This window comes from Dipodomys ordii, unplaced genomic scaffold (genome assembly GCF_000151885.1).
Source record: "Dipodomys ordii isolate 6190 unplaced genomic scaffold, Dord_2.0 Scaffold3, whole genome shotgun sequence".
Taxonomy (NCBI): Eukaryota; Metazoa; Chordata; class Mammalia; order Rodentia; family Heteromyidae; genus Dipodomys; species Dipodomys ordii.
The window spans coordinates 7,014,172-7,025,710 of NW_012267219.1; the positions used below are offsets into that span (position 1 = coordinate 7,014,172).

Below are 11,539 nucleotides of genomic sequence, written 5' to 3' on the forward strand. Positions count from 1 at the left end.
CCTATAACTCTAGCTACTTAGGAGTCTGAGATCTAGAAGATGTTGGTTCTAAGCCAGACTGGGCAGAAAAGTTCACTATACTCCATCTCCAAAATAACCAGCAAAAAGTAGACCTGGAGTTGTAGTTCAAGTGGTGAGCACCAGCCTAGAAAGCTCAAAGCCCTGAGTTAAAATCCTAGTACTGCCAAAATAATAGAACAAGGGTAGACAAATAAGATCACTTTCCATTTAGGATAAAGTGAAAAATGTGTAAGGCCGTCTTTAAATACTCAAAAAAGTCTAGTCCTTACTCAGTTGAACCACATTCCTACTCTTTTTTTCACTTTCTCCAGATATTAAATAACCTATAATTTAATATTACAGTCACAATACTAGTGTGACTTCATTCCCACTAGTTCCCACACAAAATGTTTTTAAACTTTTTGACCTATGTTCTGTAGTTAACAGATACATACTTCATGGTGCTGTGGCTCAAGTGGTAGAGAGCTGAGGGACAGCGCCCAAGCCCAGAGTTCAGGCCCTATGACCGGACCACCCCCCCCCATAAAAAGATATATACTTCATAGGCCTGGGGGGAGTACTGTTCTATATACTGTTACCTCAGAAAATAATCAAAACCCAAATAGTTTCTAAAGAATGTGTATCACTTTTACATCCCTGTAAAGTTGAAAAGTGGTAAGTCAAATAAGTCAGGAAACACCTATATAACTAACACCTCCATTAATTTTCTACTGCTTTCAGTTGGAAACCAGTATTTATATACAATGCTCTCCTTCAAAGGACATGAATTCACTGTACAAACCATCAGAAGGAATTCTGAACAAGCCTTCCATGACATAGTAAGTGTTTAAATGTTCAGCATTTATCAAAAAAGAATGTGTTGACATTGTTTTTTCATTCTCAAGAACTAAAAATCCATGTTAATTTTAAGTCTGCTTACACATAGAGATTCACATTATGCTGCATCACTTCTCTCTTTCCACCCTGCTGTATGGCTCATAGTTATTCACAACTTGCATCGTAGAGGAATCTGCTTTAGTTGTAATCCAAAAATATACACCTAAACTATAGCAGCAAGTCTGCATACAAAATAAACTGAAAACTATTTGCAGAGAACATCTGCTCTAAAGAAAGGAAGAAAGGGAGAAAGAGAGGATGGGCAGGGAAGCTCCACAAAATCTCATAAAATGCAAAAAACTTGTTTGTGTGATACTCTAATGAGATTTAAAAAAAAAACTCCTCCCAAAACACAATCTTTCTCCATCACAAATCCACCTCACACAGTTCCTTTCAAGTCAGAGACACAATTACATCTGCTGGTGCAAATCAGTAATACAAACACTCAAGAATCCAAGGAACAGGCCTATAATCCCAGCTGCTCAAGAGGCAAAGATTGGGAGAATTGTATTTTGAGGCTAGCCTGGGGGAAAAGACCCTATTTGGGCTGGGAAGGTAGCTCAGCGGAAAAGTGCATGCCTTGCAAGCATGAGGCCCTGGGTTCGATTCCTCAGGACCACATAAACAGAAAAAGCCGGAAGAGGTGCTGTGGCTCCAGTGGTAGAGCACTAGCCTTGAGCTGAAGAGCTGAGGGACAGCACCCAGACCCAGAGTTCAGGCCCCATGACCGGCAAAAAAAAAAAAGAAACAAGCCAAATATATCTCTGTATTCTCAGCTACACGATTGGCATAGAAGGAGGATCAAAATTCCAGGACAGCCCCAAGCACAAAGCATAAAAAACTAAAGCAAAAAGAGGTAGGGCATGACTCAAGTGGTAGAATAACTGCTTTAGCAAGCATAAACACTTGAGTTCAAACTCTAGTTGTGCCAATAATAATAAATCATAATAGTGGATGAGGATGGCAACTAAAAGATAACTTTTGTAGAACAGCAAGAGAAAGCTTCTCAGACATTAAACAAGACTTAGAGATAAGACAGCAGTAACATTCCAGGAAAAGAGAAGTATAAGTACCCAAATCTTTCAATTTATTTGTGTTTGTTTATTGCTGGTACTGAGGCTTGTACTCAGGGCTGGAGTTCTCTCGGTTGTTGTTTTTCATTTTTTTGTTTGTTTGTTTTTGCTCCCTGCTTGTGTTCTACCAATTAAGCCATACCTCCAGTCTTTTGTTTATACATTTTGACGAACATCACTAAGTTGTCCAGGCTAGCTTCAAACTGCTATCAATCTGTCTCAGTCTTCTAAGAGGGTAGAGCTTTTGGCACAGTCCACCATGTCAAATTTCTTTATTAAACCAAAATCTAAATTCATATTCTCAAAGCAGTGATCTCAAAGCAGTGATATCTTTCAAAGAAATCACTTTCTAATCAGTCGAACATACAATTATGGAGGACCTACTATGTGCAAGACACCACGGTAGGCTCCAAAGAAACAAAAGTAAAACTTTGATGATGTTCACAATGCTCGTGGAATTGTTCAGTATTGCTTTTGGGATCTGGCAGCAGTAACTCATAACAAGCAGCTCCATTTCTTCCTAAGTAGCTTTGTTCAAATGAAAAATTTCTAGTTGAACAGCATCATTAGAAGTTGAATTCTCCTCCAACTAATTTTCTGGATAGTCCACAAAACTTAAAAGATACCTTCCTCAAAATCAGATGTGTAGCCAGGCCTAGTGGCTTACACTTGTAATCCTCACTACTCAGCAGGCTGAGATCTGAGGATTCAGGTTCAAAGCCAGCTTGGGCAGAGAAATCCATGAGACTCATCTCCAACTAACCACCAAAAAGCCAAAATAAAAGGGACAGTTATTTGCATATGCAATTCTTTTGCTTAATGAACTATTTCATAAGCAGAAGAAAAACCCATTTAAATGCAACCTTGAAAGCCCTGGTGCTGGTTGGTGGCTCACATCTGTAATTCTAGCTACTCAAGAGGCTGGGATTCTGGTCTGAAGCCAGGCAGGGCAGGAAGTCTGTGAGACTCTTATTTCCAACTAGCTACCAAAAAACAAACAAACAAACAAAAATACAGAGGCAGAGCTGTGGCTCAAGTGGTAGAGTGCTAGCCCTGTGCAAAAAAGATCATGAACACTACCCAGATTCTGTCAAGCCACAGGTCTAACACTAAAAAACACAACATCTCAGTCTTTCACTATTGCTTGGAGAATCATTCAGCATGGTGTTAACTAAACCCAAAGGTTTAGTAGAGATACCTGTTGGTGAATTCGTATGTACAAAATGGAATAGACATTTCTCCTTCAGTTATTTCACCAGAAAGCTTCGTAAAAGTGGGGCGGGGGGGGGGATGGGGAGAGGGAAGGAAATTCCTCAGAGTTTGTTACTCTGTACTGACCTGGAGCTGTATTTCTTGAGGATGGTCTCCAAAAGGCCAACAAGCTCTTCAGCATTGATGAACTTCTGGGTACTGAGGGTATACATCTTCTCATAGAAATCTGCAATCTCCATTCGAGCCTGAACAAAGAAGCAGAGCTGCTCTGACAGGTGAGAAAGGAGTTCCTCCATGTGAGGTGCAGTCCCACCCAGGGTTCCACGGCCAGTCACCACTTTCTTCAGCTCATTATGCAGAGAGGTATAAATGGTGCGGATGGAATCCTTCCGGCTGAAGAAAGACTGGCCCCCTGGTAGGCAAATGAAATAAGCATTATGACAAGTAAGCAAGAGAAGCCAGAAGAGCCAAACACCTGCCACCATACCAAAAGAACCAGAACTCATGGAACTCACTGAGTTACCAACAAATACGTTCTCTGAGTCTATGATTATGATACAAACAGTTTATGATTCCCAGTTTCACAGAGGAATATGTCAAATGAAAACGTGTTACACTTCATTAGTATAGCAATGGACCTATACACAATTTTTCTTATCCATGTACCAATTTTCTCCCATTGTACTTCAATGAACATTCAAATTTACCTCAGGGTATTATTAACCAAGCAAATAATATCAACCTGGGCAAAAAAACCAACAAAACAAGAAAAAACCATATAAATATAAAATATATATCTACATATATGTATATATATATATATATATATATATATAGCACTCTACCCCTTGAGCCACAGCACCACTTCCGGTTTTCTGAGTGGTTTATTGGAGATAAGAGGTTCATGGATGGGGCTGGGGAGGTGGCTCAGTGGTAGAGTGCTTGCCTTGCAAGCATGAGGTCCTGGGTTCGATTCCTCAGCACCACATAAGCAGAAAAAGCCGGAAGTAGCGCTATGGCTCAAGTGGTAGAGCACTAGCCTTGAGCTGTAGAGCTGAGGGACAGTGCACAGGCCCAGAGTTCATGCCCACAATCGACAAAAAAAAAAGAGTTTCATGGACTTCCTTCCCCGGGCTGGCTTTGAACCGAGATCCTCAGATCTCAGCCTCCTAAGTAGCTAGGACTATAGGCATGAGCCACCAGTACTCGGCTTAAAATATATTTTTAACAAAAACAGAACATATAATCAAAACATTTTTGTTCCTGGAAAATCAAGATGCTTTGTTACTACTTTAAAAGGGCATTTTCCTTTGAATTATTGTGTATAGGCCATACCATAAAAGGGAACACACACAAAAACCCTTTTATGCATAGACATATATAGTGAGATTTCAAGAGACAAAAGAAAGAGACAAAATTCATCATATTATGAATTGTTAAGACCAGGCTCCAATTATTTGCTACTCTACTTCAGAGGTTCCAAAGAAAATTAGCAAAATTTGTATTATATACATTCTTTAGGACAGTCAAAAGTGAATGAATAGGAAGCTATCATTTACTCAGTTTTCTGTTTAAAGTGATTAAACTTAATTTCTTGTTATACAGCTAGTTACACTGATCTTTTCTTAAGCTATTAAGCACTCCACTAAAGGAACAGAGATAACTTATTAAGAGAATGAAGAAATAGGAAATATTTAAATCAGTGATTCAGCCAGGCACCTGGTGGCTCAAGCCTGTAATCCTAGCTACTCAGGAGGCTGAGATCTGAGGATCTTGGCTCAAAGCCAGCCTGGACAAGAAAGGCCATGAAATTCTTATCTTCCCGTAAACCACAAGAAAACCGGAAGTGGCGCTGTGGCTCAAGTGGTACCGCGCTCTCCTTGGGCTGAAGAGTTGAGGGACAGCATTCAGGCCCACAGTTCAAGCCCCATAACCGACAAAAAGAAAAAAAAAATCAGTGATTTACAGGAACATACAAAATTCTCAGCAATGGATGGCAGTTTTAACTTTTCTGCCAATAAATCAAATGCATTAGTGAATGTATCTCTTACTAAACAAATTACTTAGGGGTGAGATTGCTTATTTGTAAAATAGCCACTTAATGAGTGAACCACACAAGACAGACAAACAGACAGGTAGGCAGGCCGACAGACAGACAGACAGAGTGTGAATGTGTATGTGTGTGTGGTGCAGGTACTGGGGCTTGAACTCAGGGCCTAGGTGCTATTCCTTAGCTTTTTAAGCTTCTTGTGCTCAAGGCTAGTACTCAACCACTTGACCTCCACTTTCAGCTTTGTGGTGATTAATTAGCAATAAGAGCCACACAAAGTTTCCTGCCCCAGCTAGCTCTGAGCCATGATCCTCAGATTTCAGCCTCCAGAGTAGCTATGATTACAGCATAAGCCACTGGTGCCCAAGTCTCTCTCTCTTACACACATACACACACAGACATACAAGTATTGTTTCAAATTCACTGTTTAACATATTTAAAGAAATGAAATTTAGTTGGGTGATGATGGTGGCTCACACCTGGAATCCTAGCTACTCGGGAAGCTGAGATCTGAGGATTGCAGTTCAAAGCCAGCCCAGGAAGTAAAGTCTGTGACACTCTTATCTCCAATAAACCACTCAGAAAACCAGCAGTGGCACTTGGCTCAAGTGGTAGAGCACTCGCCTTGAGCTGAAGAGCTGAGGGACAGCATCTAAGCCTAGAGTTCAAGCCCCGAAAACAAAAAGAAAGAAAGAAAGAAAGAGAGAGAGAGAGAGAGAGAGAGAGAGAAAGATAGAAAGAAAGAAATTTACATCCTTTACTACTGGGGCAACTACTTGTCCTGGCTTCCACAGACTTTCCACTTAACATTGTTTTCCTGGCGAACATTTAGTCCATATTTTTTATTTTGTTTTCCTTTTTTTTGAGATCAGGTCTCACTATGTTGCCAAACCTAGTCTTGAACTTGTGGGCTCAAAAAAATATCCTCCTGCTTCAGCTGTTGAGAAGTTGGGTCTATATCAAATCCACCAAACCCAGTTTATTCCAGATTTTAAAATAAAGTCCTAGAAACTCTTGGTACTGAACAAACTTAAATGGTTGGTCATCCTACTAAATATGAACTGGAAATCTACTAATATTTAAGAAGCTCCAATATACTGTCTAAACAAAATTACATTCACATCATATTTTCTACTAATACAAAATCCCTATATAAGGGTGGCCATCTGTAATGCCAACATTTCACATAGGACTGTTCCCTAGAGTCTGCCTTCCTCCTATTCCTATATTCACTCTACTCTGGTTCTGCAGTGATGGGCACAGATTAAAGGAGCTTCTGTGCCCATATCTAGGACAAAATCTCCTAGGTGAAGAAGTAAATGAAAGTATTAAAAACTTAAGTTTCAAAAACTAGGCTTCAAATTTTAGTCCCCAAACTACACTGTAAGTTGTATGGCATGCAAACTACTAAACCACTTTGCATCTTAATTGTTGCTGTTATTAACATAAAACTAGTAGTAGAATGCCAAAAAGACAAAGTGAAATATTTTCAAGACACCTATTTAAAAAAAGCACAATTCATGGGCTGGGAAGGTAGCTCAGTGGTCAAGTGCTTGCCTTGCATGCATGAGGCCCTGGGTTCAATTCCTCATCACCACATAAGCAGAAAAAGCCAGAAGTGGAGCTCTGGCTCCAGTGGTAGAGCACTAGCCTTGAGCTGAAGTGGTGAGGGACAGTGCACACACAGGCCCAGAGTTCAGGCCCCATGACAGCCCCCCACACACACACACACACTTCAGTAATACTACACCTTCCCTTTGTAAATGGTATAAGAATTCCTAATAATATGTATTGAGTTTTTAAAATCTATGGCAAAATTTCTATTTATTGACAGTAACTAAGTGACCTCAACTTCCACTGGAAGGATGGCCACTGGCTCAATATGATGATTCACGCCTATAATCTCAGTTGTTCCAGAAAAAGAAATAGGAGCTCAGTGTGAGGCCACTGGGGCAAAAGCACTAGATAGCCTGATTTTAAAAAACTGAAACTGAAAGAACTGGGAGCATGGCTCATGTAGATAGCTTTGAGGCCTTGAGTTCAATCCTCAGTATGGACAAAAAGAAAAGTATTGTTTCTTTAAAGGGTCTTTGTTTTGGGACCTGGTCCCTTCTTCCTGTGTTTCTCCTTTTATGCTTGCTAGTTGCTATGAGGTGAGCAGCTTCCTCCCCCATGTTCTCCTGCCATAGACTGAACCTCTTCTATGCAAAGACCAAAATCATTTGGGGGAGGAGGGGGAGCCAAAACAAGGGGGAAGGGATGACTTATCGAAATTTTTAACTTAACTTTACATCAAAAAGGAATCCAACTCTTAATAGGTTACCCTTCTGTGCCGGACTAGAAACACTACATAAATACAATAGCTTTTCACAGTTATTAATATGGCAGTATATGAAATTACATAAAATAAAACCAGTATCAGGAACAAGGAGACCATCAACATATTTCCTTTAAACAAGTCTCTTTTTTTCAAAGCCATCAGGAATACAGTCCTACCTGCTGACTACCCTAGTTTGGAATGTCTGATAGAGACTGGCTTTCCAACATACTGAGAAACAAGGTATCAGAAACACCCCCACATGTGAGTCTTTGCAATACTTCCAATTTACAAAATTGTTCTTTTGAATTATTCCCAGAGGGTTCTAATTATGCTAATTATTTTTCAAGGCTTCAACAGTTTATCTCACATCATGAAATTTTAAGCATATTAAAGGAACATGTAAAACAAGTGTCATTTAACTCTACAACTTAATAGCTAATGGTAATTTTTTTAAAAATCAGTTTTCACGTTCTTTCTCTCCCTATCCTCTCCCCCCCCCCATCTCCTGTCTCTCTCTCTCTTTCTCTCTGCAGTATCAGGGTTTGAACTCAGGGTCTCACACTCTGGCTTGCCTTTGTTTTTTCACAACTGGTGCTCTATCATTTGAGCTTGAGCCATGCATCCAGCCCAGCTTTTTGCTGGTTATTTTGGAGATGGGAGTCTCACAGATTTTTATGCCGGCTAGCTTCAAGACACAGAGTCCTCCAGATCTCAGCCTCCTGAATAGCTACAATTACAGTCGTGATCCACTTTGGGTGGCATGATCCACTGTGCCAAACGTTAGCAATCAAACGTGAGGAAGGAAACCTTCCAGGAATTAATCAATGGGGAGAGCTTGGATGACCTATTCAAATCTAGGTACTGAGTTGGCACATTTTAATCACGGATCCTTTCCCAAACAGGAAAGAACACAACCAGGTTGCATTGCCAAGTTTTTGGCTCCGCTAAGCGTGGTGTCACTAGTTAGCCAGAGGACACGGAGTCCGGGGTTCACTTCCTTTATGGACCAATCCAGGCCTGAGGCTTAAATGGTTAAAAACCCGCGGGGTGGGAGGCTCAGCCAGGCCAGGAGCCTCCGCCCAGTCCGCCAATCACACGGCGACGCAGGCCGGTGGGCGGGGCTTGCGGAAGCCGAGGGGAGGAAAGGAACCGTGGGAGGAGACCTGGAAATGCCGCCGCGCTGCGAGTGACCGAGACGGGAAATTCAAGCCACTGACGACTGGGCAAGGCACCCCCTTTCCTTCCTCCTCCAGGGGCACGGGGGCGGGGCGGAGGTACCTAGTTTCTGCCCCAGGTAGGTGAGGCTGTGATAGACCTTCTCGGCCGCGGCCAGGTGCGCCAAGGCCGCCAGCAGCGACAGCCAGCTGCCCCCCGCGCTCTTGTTGGCCTCTCGTTCCTTCTCCACATTGTCCTTGGCTTTGTCGTAAGAGAAGATACCCAGGTGAGAGAAGAACGTCTCCAGCACCGCCTGTTCCACGGGGACCGGGGCAGCCAGCGGGATAGACTCCCCCATTCGAGCCGCGCTCCAGCTCGACCCACGTGGCTCCGCTCTCTCGCACTTCCGGGTTCTGAGGGAACGGGCGTGCGCGGCGGCGGCGTGCGTGCGTGCGCGTGACCGGCTCCAGCTAGGACGGTGCTCGCGAGCGCGCGGCCCAAGGGACTGCCCCCGATTAAGGGCGGAGGAAGGAGGGAGGCGGCCGCTACCAGCTCTATTGGTCCTTCAGCTGTCGCATCTCTGACGGCTTGGATCCCTCGGCGTAGAACCGGACGGGGTCAGTCGCGGCCCGTAGCCGTCCGCGTCCCGAGGTGAGCGGAGGGGGCCCTTCCCGGTGAGCCTGCGCTGGCGCCGGTGGCGTCATGTAACGTGACGTCATTCTTGCGTCAGCCTAAGGGCTATGGGCGCTCCGCAGGCCTCGGGATCTGGAGTGTCACCAGGCGGCTTGCTTCGTCTCTTTTCCAGATGGTTGGTTATTATTCAGATGGTTCGTTACTAGTGTGTAGACTCCCAACCAGTTTTTGTAAGTTGATTTTTGTATTCTGTCCCCTTTTTTTTTTGAAGTACTGAGATTTGAACCCACATGTGGGCCTTGCACTTGTTGGGCTTGAACAACCCCCCCCCCCACACACACACCCTTGTCCTGTGTCCTTTACTGAATTCATTTATTAACTACTCATTCATTTGTTCTCATAGCTTTTTGTCGTTTTCTACACATAACGTCATTTGTGGAGAACATTTAACTTCTTTCTGATTTGGATGACTTCCATTTCTTTTTTTCTGGATTTTCTTTCCATACCTAATTTGTTGCGGGGCTTTGGTTTTTTTATAACGAAAGAAAATACAGAATTTTGTCAAATTCAGAATGTGTTCATCAGGGATACTGGCGTCAATTTTTATTTTCTTCTATTATCTTCATCTAGCTTTGGTATGATGATGATATTCACCTTGTAATGTGAGTTTTTAAAACTGTTTGCCCCTTCTAGACTAGATTTTTTTTTGGAAGAGTATGAGAAGAATTTGTTAACTATTCTTTACACACATGTAAAATTAACTTAGAAAGCATCTGGTCTTGAGTTTCTCTTTATAGGGAGGTTTTTGGTTAATTCTTCAGTTTCCTTATTAATGATCTGCTTAGATTTTCTATTTCTTCAAAATTCTGTCTTGGAAAATTATATATTTCTAGGGATTAGAATTAGATGCCATCACTCAGAAGGCTGAGGCAGACAGATCATGAGTTCAAAGTCAACTTTTGCTACATAGCAAAGTCCCTGTCTCAAGAGAGGAAGAAAAAAGAAAGGGAGGTCAGGTGCCGGTGGCTCACACCTGTAATCCTAGCTACTCAGGAGGCAGTTCAAAGCCAGCCTGGACAGGAAAGTCCATGAGACTCATCTCCAATAAGCCACTAGAAAACCTGAAGTGTCTCTGTGGCTCAAGTGGTAGAGCGCTCACCTGGAGCTGAAGAGCGTGGAGACAGCACCCAGGCCCAGAGTTCAAGCCCCACAATCGACCAAAAAAAAAAGAAAGAGAAAAAAGGAAGGGAGTGAGAGAAAGAAGAGGGAAGGGGAGGGGATAGAGAAGATGACCTTGGACTTAATGAATATTCACTAAATATTCCATTGACTGATTATTCTTGTTTTCTGAGTGTTCTATAGGAAAAGATACAGAGTTGATGACATGTGGAGTTGTAAAAACAAAGTTATTAAGAGGTTACTTTGAATGATCACACTTTCAGCCATAACAGGATAGTTCATATAGCAGCAGTAAGTAATATTGGTAATGTGTTAGATGTCTATTGCTGCATAACAAATCACCTCAAAACTTAGTGATTAAGACATTGAAAATCACTCACAACTTCAGTGAGCCAGGAATTGAGTTGTGGCACAGTTAGGTAGTTCTCTAATAGATTGCAGTGAGATGTTGGTGAGAGCAGCAGTCATTTGAAGGTGACTGGAACTGGAAAATCCATCTCCAAGGTGACTTTCACAGGCTTGTTGACTTGGCACAGACTATTGGCTACATGGGTCTTGCCACAGTGCTGCTTGAATGTCCTCACAGCGTGGCAACTGGCTTATCCTAGAACAAGTGATTAATAGACCCAATGAGGAGTTGCAACAGATTTTATGACTTATTCTTGGAATTCACATATCATCTTTGTCATATTCAGGGTGAGCCTTAATTGAATTTGAGCAGGAGGCTAGTGAAGGGCACACATGCTGGGAAGCAAGGATCAGTAAGGACTTATCCTGGAGAATAGGGGATTACTAAGGTCTCCAGAGTTAAGATGTTTTGTTTCCTTAGGGTAAACATGGAGCAAAGAATCTGAACTACCATTTGAAATAAAAAGAAGCAGTGGGGGCTGGGAAGGTGGCTCAGTGGTAGAGTGCTTGCCTTGCAAGCATGAGGCCCTGGGTTCCATTCCTCAGCACCACATAAGCAGAAAAAGCCAGAAGTGGTGCTGTGGCTCAAGTGGTAGAGCACTAGCCTTGAGC

General features: G+C 42.5%; 1 protein-coding gene across 2 annotated transcripts in view; it reads right to left on the reverse strand.

The window, feature by feature from the left end:
* Positions 1–9,093, reverse strand: part of LOC105990804 (chromosome unknown open reading frame, human C12orf66) — a 12,123-nt gene extending 3,030 nt beyond the window's left edge. The window contains exons 1-2 of one of the 2 annotated variants that reach the window (XM_013023298.1): positions 8,990–9,093; positions 3,309–3,594 (exon numbers count right to left, since the gene is read on the reverse strand). In XM_013023298.1, the coding sequence (XP_012878752.1) occupies positions 3,309–3,594; positions 8,990–9,065 (362 nt within the window). In that variant the 5' untranslated portion in view covers positions 9,066–9,093. Of the gene's footprint in view, positions 1–3,308; positions 3,595–8,830 lie in introns of both variants that reach the window. The other variant, XM_013023288.1, reaches the window with a different exon arrangement.
* Between the last annotated feature and the right edge of the window lie 2,446 nt (positions 9,094–11,539).